The following is a 26,312-nucleotide window of genomic DNA, read 5'->3' as shown; positions in this document are numbered from 1 at the left end:
AGGAGGTGGCCGTTTCGGGTCTCTGGGTCTGGGGTTCCAGGTCAGAAAACACCAGAGCCTTCTGCCTGCCATCACTGATTCCTGTTCTTCGAAACACCCCTTTATTGGGCAGGATTGCGGGCCCCAGAAAGACGGGAGACCCTGCACACGAGTGACAGCGCGGTCCTGACCCAGCACGGCACCACCCCCTTTTTTTTTCTGCCTCAGCTGTCAACGATGAGACTAAATTTACAACGGCAAGAACTAATTCCCCCCAGCTGCATACTGGAGGCTGTTCCCACTCCCTCCTTCAGCTGCTCTTAGGCCTGCTTTTATTTTTGATCTGCTCTGTGCCTGTTTAGCTGCACAAACCACCTCAACTCATTTTGTTTTTGATGTACCCAGGGCACAAATCCTAAACAAATAATATAAATGCTAAACGTTCAAAAAGCTGCACCGTAGTAACCAAGTCAAGCCAAATGTGGTAAAAGGCTGTGACCACCGTGGATAGGCCACAGAGCAACTCTGAATGTGAACTTGGAAACTGAACAGAGTGCAGACACTCTGGAGAAGTTGTACAAGCTGAAGAGAAAGCTCTCAACAGCTAGATCCCTTGTTCCATGAGCCACCCGCCACTAGTAAGACAGCACTGTGCTCCACACAGCTAAATGCCCGCATGAGAGCCTTGCCATGAACCCATTGCCTGGGCCTGCCCGCATTCGGGTGTTTCTGGAACACCTCAGAGCCAGCATTACCAGGCAGGGCAGGGTGGCTGGATGACCTCATTGGCTGCTACTAAAACAGCTTCTCCACTGGGCTAATATTTTTCCTAGTCCAAGAGACTAGAAATATGTCAAATACACTTCATTCCTGGCAGAGTCCTGGAGATTCTATGCCCAAGGGATTAGCCGACTAGAAAGAGAAGAGTAAACTTTTCAGTAATAATGACATGATTATCAGAGAAACTTGGAGTGGCACATCTAGAACCCTGCCACTGAAGAGGAGATTTCCTGCACTTAGCAGGAACCAGGAATCACCCTAGCCACTGTCACCATGCCGGTAACATCACCGCCTTTCCCGTTCTGGATTCTGCTTGGAGCAGAGGCTGGGAGGCGGCTTCGTGAGCACAGGTAGGCATGGCAAGGTGCCTTGTGAATCAAATGGAGTGAGGTTCCAAGCGCCCCTGGTAAAGCCCGGCAGGCAGCCACAAACACCACCCTGGAAGAAGCAGTTGCTGTTAGAAACATCCTTAGGAGCGCCTGGGTGGCTCAGCGATTGAACGTCTGCCTTCAGCTCAGGTCACGATCCCAGGATCCTGGGATCGAGCCCTGCTTCAGGCTTTCTTCTCAACAGAGCCTGCTTCTCCCTCTCCCTTTGCCCTGCTCATCCTCACACTCTGTCTCTCTCTCAAATGAATAAATAAAAATTTTATATATGTATTATATATCCATATATATATATATTCTAATATGTCGGCGTGCAGGGAAGATTGGCAAAACAGTACTGTGTCAGAATCGCTGAAGGCTGCCAAACCCGTCCCTCACCAGCTAGATTGATCAGTGAGTCCTGGGTAGGCTCACTTCCTGTCTCTCTTCTTCAGTCCTTTCTTAGCAATTAGTCAACACATGCCATCGCGCCACCAAATGAAAAAATGCACGACATAGCTTGCCCAGCCAGGCTCTCCTCGTTCATCTTTTCTCCATGCAGTGGGAGTCCAGTGGAAAGAGATGACACATGATTTTGCAGTCTGCACACCCAGTGCTACCCTTCCCCACCCCTCTGAGAGTTTTTCTTCCATCATAATTGTAAAATCAGGACAAGCCCATTCATAAAACGCTTGTGAATGAGTCCTCTATGCAGTGTATCCCTGCAGATGCTGAACCCGGTAAGGTCCCTGAGAAGGTGACCAGGTGACTCTGTCCCCATCCTGGTAGAGAAGAAAGAAACTTAATGGGTGGAGGTCACCTGCCCTGGCTCCTCTGCCCGCTGCACCTTAGTGCCTTCTCAGGCGGCGGGCACAGACATGTCCCCCATCTCACCATCCAGTGGGAAATCCTGCTGTGCCATCCAGTAGCATTGGTTTTCTCAGTCCGAGAATGACATGCAAATAGTGGCAGTGTCCCTCCCTTTTCTCCTTGGGCCCCCTTCCTGCCGTTGGCTCCAATCTCCCCTCACCCCTAGTAAAGTCAGGCCAACCTCCCACCTCTGCGTGCACCCCCCACCCCATGTCCCACCCCCCCCCAATGCCCCCAGCCCCCCGCCATCAGCCTGGCAGGCTGGAAGTGCCAGCGTCGGAGTCAGAAGATTTTGTCAGGTGAAGGGTTAAATATGTTGCAATAAGCCTGGCCCTCACAAAAGAGGTGGCATTTACACCCTGTACATTTATGGAAATACTCACTACAGGAAAACAACCACAACATTGTGTGCGTCTTTAGGAAGAGAATGGCCAAAGTGTCTTTAATTCACTGTTTACCCGTGAGAATTACTCCCAGGAGTAATCCTGCAATAAAATCTTCTTGGTCTATGAGAATAGAAAGAAATTGAATCAAAAGACTCTATTTCCACTTGTATTTATTCAGTCTGGGAAATTCAGTGGGCCGGAGCATTAGTATCAGCAGGGGATTCCTTGCTCCTAGCGTTAAATTACTGTCATAATCGCTCAATTATTTCTTCCTTGTACTGTTTAAAATAAAAATCCATCACATTCTGTGTTTTTTTCTAGCATTTATTAGGTTGAGTGTTTAGGAAAATCAATTATAGTCAGTCAGGCATGAATTGATGAATGTTCTTGTAATAATTGTCAGTTGTTAAACTGAATGCACTTTCTCTTCTCACACTTTTCATTTCCTTCAGAGGGCAGAGGTGGCTCAGAGAGAGGCGGAGACTTTGAGAGAGCAGCTCTCGTCGGCCAACCACTCTCTCCAGCTGGCCTCGCAGATCCAGAAGGCGCCAGACGTGGTGGGTAGCCCAGCCCTGTGGGGACTGTCTGCCATGCCTCTGCCCCTTTGGGTGACAGCTGCTTGCTTTTGCTTCTTAACGGTCCTTGTTGGGAAGAGACTTTAACCAGCACTCTTGTGTCAGTCGGGAATACTTTGGACAACCCCGAGATGGAACTTGTAAGAGTCAGAGGAAGAGCTTTGTCGATTGCACATAAATGCTAAGTGGTCGGCGTATCGCACCCCCACCCCTAATGTGGAGGCCAAGGCTCCTCAAAGAGAGGGCCTTCCCAGCTAGGCCTGTGGGGAGAGGGCTGGCGGTGGGGAGTCAGGAGTTGCGGGGGCAGAGGGCGTTTGTAAAGCCAAGAGCATTGCCAAAATCACACTGGAAAATCGTAGGTTTGGTCTCCACCTCGATGGGTCCTTCCAGAGTGAGAATACAAATGGTTGGCAATGAGCAGGGGAGGCCAAAGAGGTAATAAAGGGACAACCTGCTCCAAGTCTGCGTAATAGCAGACTCTCTAGAAATAGCAGCATTTGGAAGGATCAAGGCACATATTCTAGTCCTTTCTGTGCCTCTTGATTTCTCTGAGATGAATAAAAATCTCTCTTAGATAGAACTCTCCCAGCTCAATGGAGGTAGCTTTGACTTAGCAGATTCTAGGCTCCCACCTAGAGCACCTTGCAGTGATATGGGGTGGTGCCAAGTTAAACCTGGATATTAGAGTCACACTCCTGGAGTCATACCCTAGCACTGCATGATGTGGGCCGAGTAGCTTGACTTCCCTGAGCCTGGGTTTCACCATGTGTGTTGTAAGGGTTCTGGAAATTCTTACAAGTAAACCACATAGAGCAAGGCCTGACCCATAATCCATGTCAGTCAACCTCAGCGCTTACCTACTGCAGTTGGCCTCACCATCTCTGATCCGGGAGCCCTGGGTTTATTTATTAAAAAATAAAAAAAAACTTTCTTTTTTAAAGATTTTATTTATTTATTCATGAAAGACACAGAGAGAGAGAGAGAGAGGCAGAGACACAGACAAAGGGAGAAGCAGGCTCCATGCAGGGAGCCCGACATGGGACTCAGTCCTGGGTCTCTAGGATCACGCCCTGGACTGAAGGTGGCACTAGACCACTGAGCCACCCAGGCTGCCCAGCCCGGGGTTTAAAGCTCAACTCATCACCTGTATGCTCACAGGCCACAGATAGCCAAACTTGGGCAGCCTCAGTTTCCTATGTGCAGATTAGGGACGAGTGGCCCCCAGGGCCTGCCAAGTTCCCATGACCTATAGTGGGTGAATTGTGCTTGTAGGTGTCCTTTTCTTTAGCAGAGGGTTACAGAGCACCTGCTGTGCATCAGGACCCATAGTGGACAGAGGAAGAGCAGGGAGGGACAGGGACAGGCCCTTCCAGAGAAGGAGGGCACTTACTCGACAGTTGGACAGCCACTCTTCCACCTAACCCATGAGGCAGGCATTTCCTTTCTTTACCTAAATGATGAAGCGAAAGTTGCAGAATATAAACCTGTGGTACCAGAACGCTTGGCCCCAGTGGCCAAGCCAGGACTCAACTGGGACTTTTTAAAAATTATTCCCTAGGAGTGAATCTGAATCAGAGTTTTAATATGAGGACCCCTTTTTAAGGATGGATTCTCATTTTCTTTCCTTATATTAACATTAAATTTTAAAATTAATTAATTAACATTAAATAAAACATGATTTAAGTGTTTCAGGGTACAGAGAAAAATTTTCCATTTATGGAGCCATCACAACTTCATGGACTCTGGTCTTCATTTTCCCTGAAATGTCCCCTTGGCTCTGTTGCTGTCCCTTCATCCAAGTGGACCTGCACAGAACCCAGCACTGTGGCTGAGAAGGGAGGAAGCCTTCGAGGAAGGAGTCAGTATGGCTCCTCCTGGCCTCTCTGGTTGCATTGGATTCTCTAGAGAAAGCCGTCCACCCTGATGTGTCTACATAGTGCTCCCGAGCTAAATGTTTTTGATTGAAAGGATTTCTGGCACCATCCAAGACTGTAGCAACCAAAACATTTTAGAAGGAAATGAATGTTTTTGTAGGTAGAGTAAGTTGTGGGTCCTCTAGGCGCTTAAACACTTCATCATGGGCTAAGTGCAGTGTTTACGTGGCTCTGGTTCAGCCTTCCAAGAGCGGCCCTGCCAGGGATCCCCCTGGGTGTGCGTTCCCAGTAGCTCCAGCTCCAGTTCCAGCCAGTTGGGGAGCAAACATAGGAACCAGGCCAGCGGGGAAATGTCTGTTGGGCTTGGCTGGCAGGACTCGGCAGAGAAACAGTGGAGTCTATAGATCCAGCAAAAGCCAAGACCGATCCACTGGGTGTCTTCACAGAATTGCCAATCGAGGAAGGTGAGCTGCCTCTCAGCAGGCTCTTGCTCTGCGATAGGGGCCTCACTGGGGCTTAAATGGTTGTCTCGTTGATGCCTTGAGACACCACAGTCATTAGAGGTAGGTTTTATTATCCTCATTTTATAAGTAAGAAAACAGGCTCAGAGAAGCTCAGTAATTTACCCAAGGTCACATAGCTCAAATATGATCAAACTGGAGTTTGATCCTAAGTTGTCCTTCTCCGTAACGCATTCCTTCCCCTACAGCGAGCTACTCTCCTTCGTGTGCATAGAATGAGACAGGACGTATGCAGGTCCTTTGTGGAGTATTTATAGGCAAACATTACTTCAGGGCTCTGGTGCATCACACCAGGCCACCCCTTGAGCCTAAACAAACTGTAATATTGGGAAACACACCTCTCCATTGATGAGGTGGCCTTCCAGGTGAAGCCACCAGATGGAATCAGCCTACTCTGGCTACTTGGTATTGACAGAAACACAGGGGTCAGTAAAAGAACTAAAACCGAGGTCCCCGTGCCCTTTTCTTTCCCCCCTGGGGTTAATAGAATAAGGCAGTGGTCCAGAACCAGGCATCTGTCTGAGTCTGGGGTCCTAGGCACACCATCACTTCACAGTTAGGTTTTTCACCCTGTCTTGAGTGAGCTCTTGCAACTCATCCATATTTGATATGGAAATGGCTGCAGGATAAAAGAGATCATTACATAGCTTATTTCAACCTGGGCATGCTGGTCTCATCAGAGGACTCAGGTGCACACGGCTTGGGAGGGAGGGGAGGTGAACAGGGTTCAAAGGGACAAAATTCAGTGATGTCTTCCATCAGTAACTTCTGCTTTTACACTTATTTTCCCTTTTGGACTAGCATCATCTTAAGGCCTTCCTTTTCTTTTTACCGTGTTTTCAGACTCTACAGAGCATTTTCACACATCCTTTCCTGGCTCTTGAACCATCAGACCCCCCCACCCACCTACCCAAGACCTGGCACCCTTGAAGAGCATAGGACCACCCCCCTGCTGCATAGGTCTTGGAAACCTGGAGCCTGGGAGTATCCCTGTGGGACAGACTCCGGTCCTGGTACCCACCAGGGCCTCTGATCAGACTTGCGGAAGCCCGTTTCTGTTCCTTCGGAAGCTTGTCCAAGCCAGAGTCCAAATGCTGAGTCCTACCAGATGCCCCAGGGAGTCCCTGAGCCCTACTCCAGGCCCTCTGAAGCTCAGTTGCCAGGGGAGGTCCCAGAACCCATATATCTTCTAAATCCCCCCAAGTGATTCGGGTACAGCTGAATTGAGGCCCAGAGCGACACTCAGGAGCCAGCAGTCCTGTCCCTCTTTGACTCGTGTACACTTCACTTCCTGCCAGTGATCTTAAGAGCATCTGAAGTGCCTGACACTGACCTCTGTGCAGTTGTGCAGAATGCCCCTCCACTCAGCACCTCATCTACTACATTATACAACTTTCAGAGAGCACTGAGACCCAGGCCCATACCACCCCACCCCACTGCCCTGCTCCACCCCCGGCCCCTTTATCATCTCCTGGGCCTTTGTCTGGTTCTTCCTTAATTTCCTGTGTGTCTTTGTGATGAGATGGCCAGGAAGCGAGTAGAATGACCTTTTCTGTCCTATTTCCAAGGTCTTACTGCTTTGGAGTGGATGATCTCATCTCTTTGAGCTTATGTAAGACGCAAATGACTTTTGCTGTGTTATGAATGAGGAATCTGGCCTGGGTGCCTGAGAGTCTGTTGATGTGCCCAAGGTCGCACAGCCCATTGAGGCCCTAGAGTTGAATAGATGACCCTCTGGGACTGCCTGCCCCCAGGTCCCCATCCTGAGTCCAGGATCAGCACTGCACAGACCATTTGAAACACTTAACGCCGGCATACTCAATGTGTGCTGGCCCATTTAAAGCCCCAGATCCCCATTTGGCTTGTTATACAGACTCTCAAAGAACACTTGAAACCCTTATTATGGCTGGCTTCCCTTAGGCTGGAAATTTGATAAATAAGTTAAAACAAGATGACGAGGCTCAATCTCTACCCCTGATGAGACCAACCTCCCTGGATATCCCTTTCATCGTGTCCCTTCCCTGCCTCCCCAGGCTCTCCACCACACATGCAGGTGCCTCTGAACACCATACTTAGCAGTGTAGGTGGCAACAGGCTCACTCCTTTTCAAGCTGGCCTCAGAGTCGATGACTCCCCCTCATGCCCTGTCCCTGTTCTTCCAACCTCTGTGCCTTCCCATGCTGCTCCCACCCTGAAATGGGGCCCATCCTCCTCCTGACAAGGCCCACCAGCCCTTCCACCCCCTTCTCTCCTTCTCACAGCTCACTTCCATGTGCCCCTCTCGCTGGTGTCTTAGGACTGACCCCTAGCCCTGCCAGGAGAACTCCTTACCTTTGTCCCAGCCAGTGTTGTCGAGGGCGGGACTTCTCAAACCCTCCAGAGGTCATGGAGGGGCTTGCTTTTGTTGTTAATTCCAAATCTGTCACAGGCCGATCTTTTTTTTTTTTTTTTTTTTTTTTTTTTTTTTTTTTAATAAAAAGAAAAAGTGTCACAGCAATGTTGAATTGCTATGAAAAGTGTCTAAATGCTCACTCTCCATTTCTGTGCTCCGTCTCACTGTGTACCAGCAACATTTTGTGAGTTGGCACTGGTTCATGGAGCACACAGTGAACAGAACTGATCTGGACAGCATGTGCCTTTTAAATATGCCGGTGGGAAGATGCTCGCTGGATCCATGCACATGTCTGCCAAAAGTCAAGGGGAATGAAGACTTGACTTTACAGTGGAATACAAACCACAGAAACAGAAAGGGGTCGTTCCTTTGCACTCAGAGCTTTCCATTCTTAAATGATCGAGTCCTTAATTTCCCAGTGGAGAAATGTGGAAAAACTATTTCCCTCATGACTGGCTGTCCCCTAGTGTGAGAACCCTGTGACAGGTACATCGTGCGTGGCATGGCATGGCTGTACCTGCCAACCCCGGCTGCAGCTGCCAGTGCTTTCTGGCCCAGTATGGGCCAGATCCAGACATGAAACAGGGTGCTCCCGGGGTGGAGTTGGGGGGTGTGCAGCAAGGATGATGACATCCCACACTGAGGTCTGAGCCACCCCCGGGTCTCTGCCGTCACAGAGACCAGTGTGTTCTGTCCTTCCATCTCCTGGCCATACCCAGGAGAAGTGCAGCCACCCACCAGAAAAGCACCCGGAGTCACTCAGGAGCCAGAGTTACTTTTAAAACTTGAAAAGAAGTATAGCTTTAGTCCTTGGAAAGCAGAATTTATTTTTTCTTCTTTTTTTTTTAAATAGATTTTTCCCATTTTCCTATTTTCCAAAATGAGGAAACTGGGTGAGGGAGGGGCAGTACATTTTTAAAAACATCAATTATCCTAAGTGTCCCCAAGCAAAGAAACCTCAAATGCATCTTCCACATCTTCTAGTTCTTTTTTAAAATGCTGGCTCAGACCCAGTTTCTCAAACACCTTGCCAGCCTCTAGATAACACAGTATCGAGCCAAAGGGACATCAAATTTCATCTTGGGGTGGAAAATCCTAATTCTTCAGAGCTTCCCAGGGGATCTCCTCAGAGCCGGCCTGATCAGCACCCCAGTGCTCAGCAAGACCCCTTCTGTCACCTTCTTGGGGGTTGCTCAGGCGTCACCATCTCAGTGGGACTTCTCCTGAGCATCTGCCTTGCCCCAGTCTGACCCCATGCCCTGCCCCCGCTCAGGTGTCTTGGTGGCACAACTGGGGCCCCACTCACCCTGTACCACCGATGGCATCTCCACCACCCAGCTCTGCCTACTGCCAGGATGCCCCGGGACAATGGGGACTGCTCTCCTTGTGCGCACAGTGTGTCCCTGGTTCCTGGTGTGTACCCAATAAATACTTGTCCATTGGCCAAATCTAGATGTGTTTGCCACATAGACAGGAAGGTGGTGCAGGGAGGGTGTTGGCAGGTCCATCCACGTGAAGGCAGGAGATAACGTCTCACTGTGAGCTCACCATCCACTGCCCTCCACCTGCGTGTTCTTGCCTCTGTTTGCAGCACTGATAAGCCCCAGCCCTGCTCAGAGCCGGGGCGGTTTTGTCATTTCCTTTCTTCTCCGCAGGAGCAGGCGATAGAGGTGCTGACCCGCTCCAGCCTGGAAGTTGAGTTGGCCGCCAAAGAGCGGGAGATCGCCCAACTGGTGGAGGATGTGCAGCGACTCCAGGCCAGCCTCACGAAGCTGCGTGAGAACTCAGCCAGCCAGATCTCCCAGCTCGAGCAGCAGCTGAGTGCCAAGAACAGCACGCTCAAGGTAAGGGCGCCATGGGGCCATGGGCCAAAGGAGGGCTTTATGGGTGCGTCTATGCACACCTGCGGTCTTGGCCTTGCTCCAAGTGATTCTAGCTCCCCACCGATACCCTGAGCCCTTCCGTGGGTCACTTCTGTCCTCAGTGTCTGGAACACCACGCTGGGTGTAGTGACTGCGGCAAGACGCCTTAGCTCAGAAACCACCTTATGGCCCCACCTTGGCTGTTACACAAGCATATTTCACATTTGTGGCCTGCACAGGTAATGGTTAGAATCCATTCTTGTGTTAAAAACAAAAGTGACGGCTCAGATTTTTCTCATTCTGAGCTCCAACCACCAGCAAGAGTTGTTCTCTCCGGTAAGAACAGTGAGAGCCTAAGAAGGTGTGAGGTACCCCTGCATGCATCTCTCAGAAGCGTGGATGCATCCATCCTGTCAGAGCTTTCTAGAGACCGTCTTAACTGGAATTGGTGTAAGTAGGGCATCCTTCAACCTCCGTAAGGGATCAGGAAGCAGAGTCTTGGAGCCCAAGGCAGGGAGAATGACTGAACCCATCTCCCAGCCCTTGCCTGGACAGCACCGCCTTTGCAGGCAGCACTTGGTAGAAGGCCTCATCCTCTGGGCCCATCTACGGTGCTGCTTCCACACCTGGCATCTCAAAGACGGACATTTGTGCACCTACCTGTGTGGGGCTGGAGTGATTGTCAGGGTCACAGGCTATCTACACAGACGTGCCTTTCTTCCAGCTCCACCAGCTTCTCAGTGTATTTTTAAAAATAATTGATTTAGGATATTTCCAACCAGTTACAGTTAGCATGCTATGAAAAAAATCCTCGTACCCTCAATTTGTGGCGTGTCAGGGCCAAAAGGGCCTCCTCAGAAGTATCTTATTTGCTGATTAGTGACAGGGCTAGAGAAGGTGTGGACCCCATTAGCTCCCCACTCCACCATCACCTCCCAGCCTGCACAATGCTGCCCAATAGCATCTGTTTGCAGTGTGGGAATGATGGACAAGCCCAGTCTTCATGGACTAAATACAGTACATCTAGGATCAGTTGTCAAAATGTCAGGAAAACTTTCTCATCTATAAAGTAATTCCAGAATGTAGTTAGGTCCGTTTCAATTTAAAAAAAAAACAAACAAACCATATTTCCCTTCCCAACGTGTGACCGCGTCTCTAACCTCAAGCTGACTTTCCAACAGGTTGGCAGCTTGCCGGCCTGACCTCTTGGACCCAGAGCACCCTCATTTTCCTTCCCTGGCTTTTCCTGGCCTCTTCAGGGTGCATTTCATCCACTGAAAAACTGGGCCCCTCTGTGGAGCCAGTCCTGCTGACTTTGGGGAGAGGGGTTGAGACTCAGTCACATTTGTCATCAACCGTGGCATTTATTTCTTCCCTGGTTCTTCTTCTCCCATCAACCTGCCCAGTGAGTGCCAGTGCTCATTTTTTATTTCTAGATTAAATCTAATTTTCTCATGTTACAGCCATTCCTGACCCCAGCAATGACATTATTATTAGCTAATTTGCCTTTCTCTGCTTTGTTACAGTTAAGGGATATGACTCAGATACATCCTGCATTTGACTAGGAGAAGAAGGCTATAGACCTTACATTTTTTATTATGGAGCAATTTCTTCTAAATCAGTTAAGGTTTTAATGTTTGCCTTCACACACAAAAAAATGAAACGCAGTTTTACAAATTAATGTTCTTTATCCGTATCTTGGGGGAATTCTTTAATACGGTGCAGTTAATGAAACAATTTGGCAATACTTCTTCCAAAATTATCGCTCCCTTATCTTCATCTGATCTAATAATCAAAACATCCTCTAGTAACAAGACTTCTCTGATTCTAATTATCTTAACCCCTTGTCACCAGGAACGAAGATCTCCCCAACACCAAACCCGTGCACAAAAGGCATTAGCCTCCCTAGACAAGCACATCTACCTCCCTCACCCAAAGGAGTAAGGTTAATTGAATGAGATACCTTCCCTGAGCTTTCTTTTTTCTAACGTGTATAATTTATAGTCTCAAATCTAAACAGCAATACAATTATTAGGAAAATACGTTATGAATGAGACCCATCAAATTGGCAACCTGCTGCTTTTGCGGTGGGGGGTGGGGTCTTTGACCCAGCAATGGTGGCTGCTCAGAAGCAGCCAGGAGCGACACCTTTCCTGCTCCTCCGTCTCCTACCCCAGCCTCCCAATCTTTTCCTTCTTGGACCATATTGTTCAGCCCTGGGGGCTCTGGGATGCACCGTGCAAGGCTTGAATTGGGATCGCATCTGAGGATGCTGTGGCTTCCAGTCCAGCTCCCCTTCTTGGCACTGGGGGTAGTTTTGCCCTGAATGTTGACAATGGCCTTTGAGACAAATGCTAACATGCTTGGTGACGGTCACTGACGAGACAGGGGGTTGATCTCATACGGCAGAGTCTTTACTCTTGACCTTATTGGGGTTTTCTCAGTGGCATATCCTGAAATGAAATATATTTGGGAACCCATTGGTTTACTTTCCCCAGCACCTCAAAAGTCTCCGTCCCTTGCAACTACTGTTTCCTCTCATCACGTAGACAATCGATTGGTAATTCCATGAGGATTAATTGATAATTGGATGTCCACCATTTCTTTTTCCTCGTTTTTTACTTTCTTGAGCCAAGTTCACCGTAAACACATCACTATCCATATACAGTGGTGCACCCTCTAACCTTTAAATAAACATGGAAACAGACTCAGAAGTGGGAGATGTTTCTTCCTGCCAAATCTGACAAGTACTGAAGCACATTGCCACTTGTACAGGATAATTCTGTATTTGTAATTAATGAAATAACCCAACTGCCATTACAAGTCTGCTATTTTTGATAACTCTATTCTCTGGTCTTCTGTTGGAGCACTTCAGTACAGAGGCAGTATAATTAGGCAGTCACCTGCATTTTACTTGCTAAAGCAGAGAAAATCACGCTACCAATAGCTTCAATTTAAAATGGGTATTTATAAGAAAGGCTAGCTAAAAGAATGCCAGTCTCCCATCAGGAGAAATTGTATTTTCTAAAGATGAGTACTTGCCATGGGATGGGGGGAGAGGGAGCAGGTGTATTTGAATCACCCAGGGGGCTATCTCCAAACCACATGCCTCCCCCACTCTCTGTCTCCCCCTACCCCCAATCTCCTGCAGTTTTGATGGGTCCTGTTGAGCCACCACAGAGCACACTGTGTCCTTCAGAGGGTTGGGCCAGGGGAAAAACTAATAACTGCTTCTCTAGATTCACTCAGTGCCTCAGATTCTGGATGCTGGCACTCTGGCACATAGATTCCCTTGCCCAGCAGTAAGTTTACTCTACCTTGGGGCTGCCCTCAGTCCTGTGTCCATGAGCATCTTACCAACATCTCAGGCTCACCACACAAGCAGCCACAATGATGATCATGATCTCATGGAAGAGGTTAGGAGAGGCCGGTACATGTCTTTCCACCATGCCTGCCCGCTAGCAGGGGAGACTTTTACCCTGGGAGACACAAGCAAGCCCAAACATCAAAAATCTCAGTAGCAGAGATCCCGGGGCTAGGCCTCCCCCAGCCTTGCCCTGGCCAGGTCTGGAAGGCAGCGTGAGCACAGATTCGGGGGGAGGAAGGGGTGAGGCTTCCACAGGGAGGAGGAGGAGGGCAAAGGTGGCCCTTAGCGCAGGAAGCAGAGGCGATGTGCCAGGCCACAGGGGTGAGGCCCCGGAGCAGAGTGCACTGGGATCGATGTCAGAGAAACTGGGGGGCTCTGAGCTAGTGGCCTCGAGGTCCACATGAGAATGAATATAGGAGCAGGAGACAAGTGGGCTCCTCCAGAGTGGCTGTAAACCAGGGCGCATTACTAGAAGTGCTTTCCTGAGCTGATTACTTATGGGAATCTATGATGAGTCCTCTTGGAAAGGCATACATGCCCCTGGTCCCCTGGTGATGGGGTCCGGGTGTTTCACCTACAGGCAGTCCCCCTAGCTTGTGGCACACCTACTTGACCGTGGTGGGCAATGCAGGTGGCCTGAGCGTTGAGCCTGGACCTCCTGGCTTGGGATGGCACCATTCCATGAGAAGGAGTGGGCTGTCTGGGTCATACCTGGATTCTAGCTCAGGGAAATTGGAAGTGACTTGTGATAGGGTTGCCATCCCAGGGTTCCACCTTCACAGTCCAAGGCCACACTTCTGCAGCCTGCAGCGAGCCCTCCAGTATAACTGTCACTCCCCTGCCATGATTTTGGCCTTGTCCGTCTGGCCATGTGTGCACAGGACCACCTGGGCCCCCTGGACTCCCCCCACCCCCCAACACATACCCAGCATCAGTAGATCCTAAATGTACATGCCTGCTACCTCTCAGCAAGGAACAGAAGAGATGAAACAAATTCCCCATCCAGGTGAAGGGAGGTTCATGAAGCCTAAGCCAGGACCTCAGAGATGGCACATCATCCCAAGGGGCTGGGCTTCAGACCCTCTGCCCTGGACCAGGGAGCCTGGTCACACTTGCACATTCGTGTCCTGTGGCCTCTCAGCCTAGGGAGTCCCCGTGAAGACAAGGGGCCACATGCTGCTGCCCCTAGCCTGAGGTGTCGGCCTTCACAAAACTCTGCTGAGAGCCTGGCTCTGACCATCTGGAGGGAAAGATAGAGGCGTCTGCACAAGGCATCTGGGTCACCCCCCCCCCCCAGCCCAACACCTATTTGGTAGGAAAGACGTATTACTGCCCTGACCCTGGCTCCCTGCCGTGCCACCCAGAAGAAGGGCCTTCCCAAGAGTCTCCGCATCAGTCTTCCTGCCAGGCGTCCCTTGAGTTGGTAGCCCTAGAGCATTTTAAGAACTTCATGTGGATAATTCTTGTAGCAATTCAAGATCCATTTGATGAGCACCTGTTGAGTTCCCAAGACCACATGTGTGTTCTGCATTACTAAATGGATGTGACCTACATCATACGATGGTCCTGCTGGAAGGGCACTGGCAGCCTGCACATGTATATCCAGCATGTCCTTACCGCTGACTTTTGAGAACCCATTTTCTTACCCCATTGTCAGGATGAGGAGCATGAGGCCCAACAGGCTTAAGCCTGTTACAAAGTAGAGAACTTCATAAACAGAGCCCCCGGATTCAGAACCAGAGAGCCCCTTCCAAAATCATAGTCCTATTTGATACCACCCACCGGGGATAAAGTCATAATAACACCAGTAACAGTAACCACCCACTGTCTCCGGAGTGCTTTGCTGTGTACCACACACTTAGCGAGCATTATTCCATCCAGACCTCACCAAAGCACTGTACTGTGGGTGCCATTATCCTCGTTTTATAGCTGAAGAAACTGAAGCTTGAAGGAGTTCAGTGTCTGGTTCAAGGTCACCCCACAATTAAGTGGCAGAGCCAGACCTTGGCCTGGATCTGTCGGGCTCCAGAGCCCAGGCCTCCAGCGAGCACCTGGCTTGGCCTCTCAGCACACAAGCTGGAACTGCAGGAGGAGGTGTGGGTGGGGGCAGCCTCTGCCCTACCTGATTGTAGAGCTCAGTGATTTGTTTTCTTTCTATGGGCACACAGCCACCCTGCAGAGGTGGTGCAGCAGTTAAGTGAGATAGCGTTTCGGGTGTAGAACCCAGCACAGAATCTGGCCCAGCCAGGGAGCACTAGTGAAATCTGGGAGGAGACTTTCTCCACAGAGGACAACAGACAGAGCACTTGTTACCCTTTCCAGATTGAGAGTTTTTGAAACTAGATTTCTCAGGCACCCAGCAAGGAGTTTTTGGTCAAAGACCCAAGCAGAGGACAGCACATGGCTCCAACATGTCACACTCCCCAGAGAGGTTGGTGAGGATGGGCTCACAGTGCTGCTCTCAGGCCAGGACAGGCTTTGTCGGCAGCCCTGCCAGACCTGCATCCCACTGTCTGCCCAAAGAAGAGAACGTCAGAGGTTTACGGAGGTGGTCTCGGGGGTTCTTAATTAAGCTGGCCCCAGGTAGGCGGCAGAAATTTCAGCAGACGAGTCAGTCCTCCGAGAAAACTGTTGCATCTGACCAAGTTACATGCCAGTCCTAAAACCTTCGGATTAGGGCCCATCGTGGATCTGCAAAGCTGTGCTCCCTGGAAGACTTGGCAGTGATGATAGCCCCACATCAAAGGCCCCGTGGTGCCACATCTGTATCAGGACCTGGCTGGTGCTCCCTCCCTGAACTCTGAGGTCATTGCTGCCTTTGCGTGTTTCACAGATGAAATACATTACCATGCCCCAAGGTGTCCCACTCATAAGTGACGGAACCGATTCTAGACTCGGTTACCTGCTGGCTTCTGTAGTGCTCTGGATTTTGCCCTCCCGCTGCTGCCCTTCTGCCTGTCTCTCTCATGTTCCCTGAACACGACCGAGTGTTCTATGTGTTCCAGATCTGGTGTTAGTGAAAGGTGCTCTGCATCCCAGCAGTACCCCATAATGTTTTGTTGGTGAGGGCTTCCTGTCCTTCGACTATAGGGAGCATGAAATAATCACTTCTTCAAGAGCACCTTCGGGGAATCTTTTGTTGGAAAAAGAGTGCATGTGACCCCCTGTTTGATTATGATGAGAAACCATCATAATACATAAAGTTGGCAAGAAGTCATAAAAAGGAACTAGGGCAAAGCACTTTTACGTGATGGAAATACACACAAGAAACTGCTAGCAAAGGCGAAAGGAAAAGGTGAGCTAAATGAGTTGAGTTTATAGAACACCTGAATTCTTTAACAGTGGGCAGGTCGAGATTCAGGTGAGTATCAGGCCCGATGGGCCAAATGGGCATCTCCTCCCCAAACTCTAGAACATTCTCAGCTGGCCTTAAGCTGTGGCCATAGTCATGGCTGGCCAAGCAGAACCTAAAAAGGCAACTGGGATTGCTGTGGATTCAGTACCTGGAATTTGTTCACCCCAGACCTGGAAACATGCTAAATTATCAGCCATCCCTTGCCAGAGCTGGATCTTTGTGTTTTATGTTGTGCTGCCTTAGTCCCTTCCCCTTTCCAGGAGGTTGAAAGCAAACTAATCTAGACACCTTTGTAGAAGGGAGCATCCGCTGCTGACCACCCAAAGCCAAAGGTGCTGCCTAGCTAGAAAGGCCTACAGGGCTCTGCACAAACCAGCCACATGAGTGCCTCATGAGCTCACAGACTCAGGGAGCATATCAGAGCATCATCAGAGCTGGGGTGCGTGTCATCTCCTCCCTCTGAAGCACATTCAAGGGTCAGGGAGTCAGCTGTGCTCGACCTTGGCCCTGTTGGCCAGGTGCCCTGCAAGGGCCCTCCACAGGACTCTGACAGAAAGACCACCCTGCTCAGCAGGCCTGTGCTCCTAAATGCCTACATCTGCGGGGGTGGGGAGGGCAGATCCGGAGGTGCAAATAGTTTTTCCCTGATGCCTATCTGATGCCAACACTCAGCGACAAAGGGCTTGTACCTCTTGTTAGCAGGGTCCCACGAGAGGTGTTGACAACCGACTGTATGTGTCAGCTAGCCTAACATATTTCGTGAAAAGCCACACGCTGATTTTAAGTGCAGAGAACTTCTCTCCATTCTGTTTGCCATTTCATGGTATTTCATACAAAATGGCTATTTTCTCGTCGTTTTCCACTTTTGTAAAGCTTTGTTCTACTTCAGTTAAGTTTTCATGTTACACCTTGTATTACTTTGTGTGTGTGCATGTGTGCACACATTCATACTCACCTGCACCCACTCACACTTGCGCCAGACCAGAAATGTGAAGGCCAAAAAGTGACCCTGCACATTGTCATCATTCACTTCCACATGTTTACGTTCCCTCTCAGGGACAGCTGGATGTTTTATTGGGACTGTCAGTGAAGGCTGTCCTAGTCCCTACATGCTACCCTAACAGGACATCATGAACTGGGCAGTTTAAATTTAAAAAATGTATTTCTCACAGTTCTGGATGCTGGAAAGTCCAACATCAGGGCAGTGGCAAATTCTGTGTCTGGTAAAGGCTCACTTTCTGACTCACAGACGACCATCTGCCTACCCACTGTGTCCTCGCACACATGTGGCAAAGTTGCTCCACAGAGTCTCTTTTAGAAGGGCACTAATCTTATTCATGGGGCTCCCCGCTGGTGACCCAGTCGCCCCCAACACCGTCACCCCAGGGATTTGGGGTGCAACACAGGAATTTCAGTGTGGGGTGGGGAGACACAAACATTTGGTTCATAGTGAAGTCCATCACCCCGTTTCAGGCACACCCGCTAATAAAATTCCTCTGTTTTCAGCAACTGGAAGAAAAACTCAAAGGACAAGCTGATTATGAAGAAGTGAAGAAAGAGCTAAAGTAAGTGTGGAGACACCTGCACGGTCACTTGCAAGCCAGGGCTCGTTGGCGACTTCTGCTAAGGAAATGCTGTGCCAGGAACAGGGCGGCCACAGGCCCTTGCTCTGGGCCTTGGAGGCTGCTCCAGCACCAGGCTGTGTCCCAGGCTGCCCAGTGCCATGGGCGTGCACACTCAAGCCTGTGCCTGAGCTCTTTGGACTTTTTCTAAGACTCTGTGCATTTAGCACAGAATCAGGGGAGATGTTGCCCTAATGGAAATTATGAAATATGAGTCTGTTTTCCAGTGGTTAAGTTCCCAAGACAGGAGCAGAATAGGGAAATGTTTTGTTTTGGTGTGGGTTTTTGTTTTTGTTTTTTAAGATTTTATTTATTTGAGAGAAAGAGGGCAGAAGGGAGGGGCAGAGGGAGAAAGAAGCAGACTCCCACCTAGGCAGGGAGCCTGACATGGAGCTCAGCTCGATCCCAGGACCTTGGGATGTTGACCTGAGCCAAAGGCAGACGCTCAACCACTGAGTCACCCAGGGAAGTGTTTTCCAATTGAAAGAGTGCACATGACCTCACACCCCCGCTAACCACCTTCAGACACCAGGACTTTCTTCTCTCAACTTCCAGTGTCCCATCCAGGAGGCAATAGCTGAAGGCCTATCACCCCTCCAGTGCTAATGTTCACATTCTCAAGTAGAAGTCCCCTCCCCACACTCGGCCTCCCAGGCTGCCCTGGCCCTCCTGGAGCTCACAGGCGGCCCCCTCCAGCAGGGCCCTGCTGACCCCCCAGTCTTACTTCAGAGTCTGTCCCCAGCCCTGCCTCTACAGCTGGGCTGTCAAAACACTGCAGACTGTCACCGGGCCCTGCAGGCCTGAGTTCTCTGCCACTGTGGGAGCAGGGGGTCCTTCTGCTCCCCATTGTTGGGTCCCAAACCCTCCGCAGACACCCCTTTGGCCTCAGAATCCCTGCTGTGGTCTTAACGTCTCCCTCCCATCTCTCCAGACTGACCCTCCCCCCACCAGCCCCTACCAGATCCCTTTCTACTCCCCTGCTATCCCATCAGCCCCCCTCTCTTCCTGACACTTTTAATTCCTCCTTTTAAAATAAGCCTACACCCACTCGCCATGCTGTTCTTTGTATTCTCAATTCCATCCCCTCGGGTTTGCTATAAAAGCCCACTGGAAGGCCTCTTCGACCTTCCCACCACCAGAGCCCATTGCACTCCCTCCGTCATGAACTCCTCCAGCCTCGATGGAAAGGTGCCTGCAGGTGGCTTCTCAGGCCTGTGCCCAGCGGCCCAGCCTGTGTCTCCCTGGACAGTCTGGCTGCAGACAGCCTTGCAGCACCTTCTTGGACGCCCCCTGCTCCTGCCTGCATGCAGCTCCAGCCTCTTCCCTCTTCCAGCCTTGGGGCAGATGCTATTCACCTTCTGACCTTCTGTCTTTGCCTCTCCTGTCCCCATTGTCCTTCCTTCCTCTCTTCCTCCCACTCAGCAGAAAACAATGTGGGCCTCCTAGTGCTGAGTCAGAGGGAAGGCCTTCGCCCCCAGCCCACTCCCATCCACGCAGCTCAGTCCAGCTCTTCCTCTGCACTTAGCTCCTTTCCCACCTGCCACACGTTTACGGTCCATTCCATCCCACGCAGCCGCCTGCTGGCCATGACCACATGCCCAGCGGCCCTTTCTGCTTCACCTACATGCCGCAGCCCCCCCCCCCCCCCAGCCCCAGCTCTGCTTCTGAAAGCCCCACTTGGATGGCTTTTTTGCTAAGAGACATTCCTGCCCTCTTGCTTTCTAGTGATCGAAGTGCCCTTCCAGACACACGCCCCACTCTGTCCCATCCCCCCACACACACACACGCAGACCCCTTGCCGACCTCTGCAGTCTCTAAAACACCTTCCAGACACTTCTCAGACACTGACTGCTCCTGAGACGGACCCCTTCTCCAACCTGAGGTGATTTCTGCTGCCAAGGGCACCTACCAGGCATTCCCTTTTGGGTGCTATTTGGATTTTGCCCTCTACCTATAACAGCCTATGGAGTTTGCAAGGGCAAGGGCCAGAGCAGTTCCAATCCTCTACGTGCTAGGCACCCAACAGGTCATCGGTAAAGAGCCAGTGAATAAATGAACAAGTGCTGGTGTTTGGGGTATATAAGCTTACTTCAGTCTTGACATGATCCTAAGGAAGATCTCAGACAAGAACGTAGCTGCCAACACGACGGCCGTTAAGAAAAGACGAGTTCCAGACTGCTCGTCCCTTCTCTCCCAGCTGATGCAACGGGGCCTCAAGTCCTTACTATTTTCAATAGCTCACCATAAAATTAAATTACGAGGTGTTCCCCACCCCCCCGCCCACCAGCTGCTCTTTCATTCCTGTTCTGTTACTCTACATGACGTGGGCCACCATGAAGATAGAACCACAGATAAACTAAACCATCAACTCCATACTGAACACTGTGGTGGCTGTGGCAGAGTGGTCTCCGGGAACCCTGGACATTTTTACACCATGCTCTCTCCATGACACTCCCATGGAACTTAAAGAGGGTGAAGGCCAAGGTCATGGCTGCGAGAACGCTGGGAGGGCACTAGTGGCCCAGTGACAGGCACCACTACCGCTCTCACTCACCTTCCCAAGCTCTTGGGGCCATGTGGACTCACTGTCCTTTTCTCCCAGATAGACTCACAGAAAGGAAGGAATGTCCCCTTGAAAGGAACGCTGGAAACAGTGGTTCCGGGCACCTGAATTCACTCAGCTCTCAGACTTGTGGAAACAGGCTGGGCCCGAGGTGATTTCAGCGATAAAGAGAACAAAGAAGAAAGAGTCCTGCTCCCCCGCACCACCTGGGGCTGCAGAGCCAGTCCGGGGCCAGCCTTTGAGCCATCCAATTTGGGAACCTCGCTTTTCGCCTATTTTCCCAGGTCCCCACGTGCCAGGCACCAAGTGAGCGCCTGGCCCCCGGGCAGGTGGGAGGAATGAGGTTTCTCTCTCTCTGGCTGCCTCCTTACAACTTTTTCATTCCCTGTAAGCCTGACAAATACATTCCACTTGCAACAATGTTACGTCTGTGTTCAACTTTAAAATTATACTCTGAACAGCCCTGGTGTGATTCCATATGGAATGATTTACATGCTGGGCAAGAAACTTTTGCTGGCCAACTGCTAGTTGAATAGTTATTCTAGAGACACTATCAGATTATAATGCTGCCAGGGAGGTTGTTAAAACTGTCAGTTGCTCGGTTCCTGGAGTGCAGGAAAGTGTGATGTTAATGCTCGTTAGCATGGTGGTTATCAAAGGTAGGGGTGGGGGATGACCGCTCTGTCTTACTCTTCACAGCATTCTGAAATCCATGGAGTTTGCACCCTCCGAGGGCACTGGGACACAGGTATGCGCTCTCATTTGTTTGCAGTGTGCGTGTGGGTCAGCTCGCCGTGATCACTCTCCATCCCCGGGCAAGCCTCACGTTCCCGAAGTTTCTGTGAAACCTCCCGCCTGTAGCTAGCAAGTCATTTCCCCACAAACTTTAAGCAAGTTCAAGCACATTATTTCTAATGAAGAAGAGGCCAGAAGAGAAAAGTCAGTGTTTTCCAAACGGGTAGTGGGTAGTTCAGTTCCCGGGGATGTGGGGATCTCACCTGGGTGGGCACCGAGAGCGTGGCAAAGGCCACTTTGAGATTGTCAGAGGCCAGCTCCAAATGGACTGGCTTAGGAACTTTTTTTTTTATCGGCTGCCTCATGTGGAAAAGAAGGGTTAAAAGGACCATGGCCACCCAGTAACCTAGCAGCCAGGTAGAATTCACGGCATCAAGTGGAATCCCACTCCTGATGCCCAGACCGCAGCCGACTCTGTGGTTGGCACCAAGGAACGGTTCCCCTCTGCGGTGCCCTTCGGACAGGCTTGTGGCCCGGCAGCCAGTCCTAATGTCAGGTGAGGCACAGGTCTAGACTCCTCAAACCTGGGCAAGGAATGGAGAATAATGAGTTATCTAGAAGCCACACAGGTGGAAAGGAAGAATGACTTTGACGGGGTGCATTCTTTTGGAAAGGAACTTAAGTGCTTTCCCTGTGTAGTGTGAGCGTCTTCAGGGGAAGGCCTCGGAGTCAGTGGGGTGCACATGAGCCATCAGAGCAGGGGGTGCAGGGTCGGATGGCCCTGGGGGGGGGGTGCAAGGGTGGCCTTCAGTGAGCCCTGCTCTGCCCCATCTAGGACGCATCCAAGCCCCTGGAGGTGCTTCTGCTGGAGAAGAACCGCTCGCTGCAGTCCGAGAATGCTGCGCTGCGCATCTCCAACAGCGACCTGAGCGGTAGGTTGACAGGGTCTCGAGTGCTGTGCTCGGTCCCTTCCGGGGGTCGAGGAAGAGGAAGATGAACCGTGAGTTTGGGCCAATGCATGACGGGAACAACAGTGGTGGTTGACAGCTTTGACTAATGAGCGCTTAATCTCCTCCTGGTCCTCCTCACGGCTCCTCCCCTCCCCCTGCCCCACTTAAAGATGCTCCAGCCGAGGCGCGTGGCCGCAGAGCACCTGCGGCGGTGATTAGGGCCGGTGTTGGCAGGAGAGGCCAGGAGGGACACTCGGAGGATGATGGCCTCTCTGGTCCGTTCCCAGTCGTGCGGCCTCTGTCTTGTGGCATTTCCGGGCCTGCTCCCAGCCTCAGTGGAGCTTTTCTTCCTTTGTCAGGTTTTCCTTGGGAGTGCATCCCATCCTTAGCCTTTCTTTGCTCGTCCCAAAATGGTGGCGTCACTGACTGCTTCTGGTTTTGGCAGCTGGTAAACCGTTTAACAGTGTCTCGGGCTCCGAATATATTTCATTCTTAAAAATGTGCGTGCCTTCGATCGAGTGGACTTGGTGCGGTGCGTTCGCCTCAGAGCAAGTGGTGTGAGAGAACCCATTGGTCCCAAAATGTCAGTGTTTGCTGCTCCTCAGGCGGGGCCCTTCTGGTAATAGCTCGAATGCTAGAGGCCCGATACGAGGCCCCGCGACCTGTCGACTCTTTACTGTGTGTGGTACCGGCTTCTTGCCACCGTAGGGGTTTGAATCTGTGTCGAGGGGACTCTCCAGGCTGCAACGTACAAGAAAGGTGCAAACATGAAATGCATGTTGCTTGTTTCGGGGGGCCTCGTTTGGCTAATTTAAAAATTCAATTGAAAAACAAACCAACACACCTCATTGGCCCTTGGAAAATCGGCACTTTTTTTTTCCCTTTTGTGGGGCAAACTTGGCATTTTGGTCTTGGTTTTTTTTCCCTTTTGAATCCCCCATAATGCATTATGTTTGCCCTTCCTTGTAGGGTCAGCCAGGAGAAAAGGGAAAGACCAGCCTGAGAGTCGGCGTCCTGGACCTTTGCCGGCTTCCCCTCCTCAATTATCCCGCAACACGGGGGAGCAGGCTTCCAATACTAATGGTACACACCAGTTCTCACCAGCGGGGTTAACGCAAGACTTTTTCAGCTCATCCCTGGCAAGCCCCAGCCTACCCCTGGCTTCTACGGGAAAATTTGCACTAAACTCTCTCCTCCAACGACAGCTAATGCAGTCCTTCTACTCCAAGGCCATGCAGGAAGCAGGAAGCACAAGCATGATTTTTTCAACAGGTCCATACAGCACAAACTCCATATCTTCCCAAAGTCCATTACAACAGAGCCCAGATGTAAATGGCATGGCCCCATCTCCCAGCCAGTCAGAAAGTGCTGGGAGCGTCTCCGAGGGCGAGGAGATAGACACAGCGGAAATCGCCCGGCAGGTGAAGGAACAGTTGATCAAGCACAATATTGGACAGCGCATTTTCGGACATTATGTCTTGGGACTGTCTCAAGGGTCTGTGAGCGAGATTCTGGCCCGGCCCAAGCCATGGAATAAACTGACCGTTCGCGGCAAGGAGCCCTTTCACAAGATGAAGCAGTTCCTCTCGGATGAGCAAAACATCTTGGCTCTTCGCAGCATCCAAGGCAGACAAAGAGGTGAGAGGCTTTCATGAGCTGGCGCTAGTGTGTGAGCCCTTCAGGGTTGTGTGTGAGTGTGTGTGCACGCGCACGCGCGTGATGGAACATTTGTGCGTCACATCAGGTAAAGTTCTTTTCAGTTCTACCATCTCTGGGGTCCAAGGGTCGGCCGGCGTGAGCCAGAGCCTGTAGATTTTGGGGGGTCTGGCCTCTGACACTCGCTCAGCACCTCTCATGTAGTAGACTCAGAACTTCAGTTCCACATATCGAATCGGATGGGATTATGCCCCATACAGTGTGTTTTGTCTGCTGGTCCAATTGGCAGTGGGTGCGGCCTCACATGGCAGGAGCCCCCGAGTAGCGTGCAGCCCTAGAGCAGCAGCACCAGCCGGGGTCCGAGCTGGTTCCACAAGGAGAGAGTATCAGCCACGTGTCCTCTCCTCTGCCCCACGCACACAAGGGAGCATGTCCTGTGGGCCAGCTTCCCTCCCGGCGTTACCTTCCACTAGCGGCTTGCGTAGCGCAGTGAGCAAAACATGCCTGCCTTGCAATACGTGGATGTTTTACTAAAGCACCCTTCCTACCCCTCCCTCCACAAAAAAGATGAAACGTTATTCGCATCACTGACTGAAAGAATCCCTTCCCTCTTGAACGACGGGATCGTTCTGCTAATAAACCAGCAGTGGTAGAGAGGGGTAATCTTATCAGACACGTTTGAAACACGACAGAGAAGGGAGACGTTTCAAACGGCATCGATTTGCACAAAGCACTTCAAGCTTTCTATGGCAATGTTAACTGAAATGGACTGTCTTTGGATGATTAATGTGAGTTTTTGTTCCGGGGGCTGGTGGGTGATGCGCTTGGCGGCAGGCGGTGCTCCCTCCATTTGACCCTCATGGCATTGGTGCTGTGAACCACTCCTAAGGTCCGTCTGATCTTCTGCAGCGGAGCCACAGCCTCCGCAGGCCGGCTGGCCGGGGAAGGGCCTTTCAGAAGTTTCTAGTAACTCCCAAGTTGCACAGGAAGCCTTGAGCCCTTTCTGTAGTGACAGGTGGCTCAGATTTCATGTCACACAGCCCATATCGTCAACACCACCATCCCCTGATTGTTTTGTTCTTACCACACTTGTTTTTCAACAGAGAATCCAGGCCAGAGCCTGAACAGACTATTTCAGGAAGTACCGAAACGAAGAAATGGGTCCGAAGGTATGTTGCAGGCAGGTGTTTTTCTTTGCAGTTAGTAAAATCTAGGAAGCAGCATGTCCTTAGCTGTGCATTTGGGTTAAAACTGTGCAGTGTGATTCTGGCCTGGAACCTGATGGAAAAACAGCTAGTGAGTATAAAACAAAGCTATGGGCTCAAGTCCTCGCAGTGCCTTCCTCCCAAATTGCCCGTGCTCTACTGGGTGTGGAGAGGCCAGGAGAGGAAACGCCACAAGACTCGATCCCCAAGTGCCATCCCAATCCCCTTCAGGTTCAAAACACACACCCTGCCCCACCCCCAATTGTTGCCCTGAGAAAAAGCAGGTGGCTCAGTCAAATGACATACTGCTGCTTCCTTGTAGTTCCTTGTAACTCTGAGCTGCGTTAAAGGTGCCATGGAGTGGACAAATTTCAACAAATTCCAAACGTAATCGGTTCTCCTCTGGGCCCTGGCAAGCCAGCCCCAGCTGCGCTTGTTGGTGCTGCATCTTTAAAGGGGCTTCACCCCCTCGGTCTGCTTGTTTTGCAATGGTTTGGTGTGGCGGTGCACACTTAGTAAGATAGCCAAGAATTAAACTGTGATACATGGAAGGCTTCCAGAAAGAATGCTAGAGGCCCGATACGAGGCCAGCCCCCCCAGGCCACAGTAGCTTCAATGCATCTATGCACATGGCTACATCGCAGAGCATCACCCCTGTGACCAAAACGACTGTCCTGGGGGTGCTCTGCAAGCTGTTTGCCGCCTCATTCCTAAATTTGGGAAAAACAGCATGTGATCAGAGAGCCAAAATGGGAAGCCTTCATCCTCTTCACCTTGTATGTGCCCATGATGGATAGGTAATCAGCCTCAACCCTTCACGTGCTTTTCCCATCTTTGCTCTTTTGGGGATACCAGTGTTAAACAGACGTACAGACCCTTGAGCCTAGTCCCAGGCCAAAGCAATTGTCGGATTGCTTTTAAATGACTCTCAAGCACCCCTGCCTATTTTTTAGGCCTTCATCTGTTTTTGTACTGGAGTAGGTGATCTGCTCTCCCTGGGCCCGAGCCACGGGTGCCATCCAGTTAGGGATGAGAGCTTGTCCCGCTGGCCAGATGACACTGACCACCAAGTAGATTCCGCAGGAAGCCCTTCCTGCACGGGGGCCACGGTACCTGCTGTGAAGTTGCACGCACAGCAGGTCCGGGTCAACGGGAGGCCACGCCTGCCTCCTTAACCATCACCAGCCTCGACTCGGGAGCTTTTGATCAGAGTGACATCTTCGTGCAGCACTGATTTGTTGTTGTTGTTGTTGTT

At 50.9% G+C, this 26,312-nt stretch overlaps 1 protein-coding gene across 12 annotated transcripts in view; it reads left to right on the top strand.

The window, feature by feature from the left end:
* CUX1 (cut like homeobox 1) overlaps window positions 1–26,312 on the top strand; it is a 363,575-nt gene that overhangs the window by 267,597 nt on the left and 69,666 nt on the right. For 3 of the 12 annotated variants that reach the window (XM_072752942.1, XM_072752943.1, XM_072752945.1), the window contains exons 10-16: window positions 2,833–2,937; window positions 9,398–9,586; window positions 17,833–17,891; window positions 21,211–21,259; window positions 22,082–22,178; window positions 23,166–23,834; window positions 24,956–25,021. In XM_072752942.1, coding sequence (XP_072609043.1) covers window positions 2,833–2,937; window positions 9,398–9,586; window positions 17,833–17,891; window positions 21,211–21,259; window positions 22,082–22,178; window positions 23,166–23,834; window positions 24,956–25,021 — 1,234 coding nt within the window. The remainder of the gene's footprint in view (window positions 1–2,832; window positions 2,938–9,397; window positions 9,587–17,832; window positions 17,892–21,210; window positions 21,260–22,081; window positions 22,179–23,165; window positions 23,835–24,955; window positions 25,022–26,312) is intronic. The other 9 variants (XM_026019558.2, XM_072752950.1, XM_072752951.1 and 6 more) reach the window with 6 other exon arrangements.

This window comes from Vulpes vulpes, chromosome 3 (genome assembly GCF_048418805.1).
Source record: "Vulpes vulpes isolate BD-2025 chromosome 3, VulVul3, whole genome shotgun sequence".
NCBI lineage: Eukaryota > Metazoa > Chordata > Mammalia > Carnivora > Canidae > Vulpes > Vulpes vulpes.
This window is presented reverse-complemented; position numbering and strand designations above follow the sequence as displayed.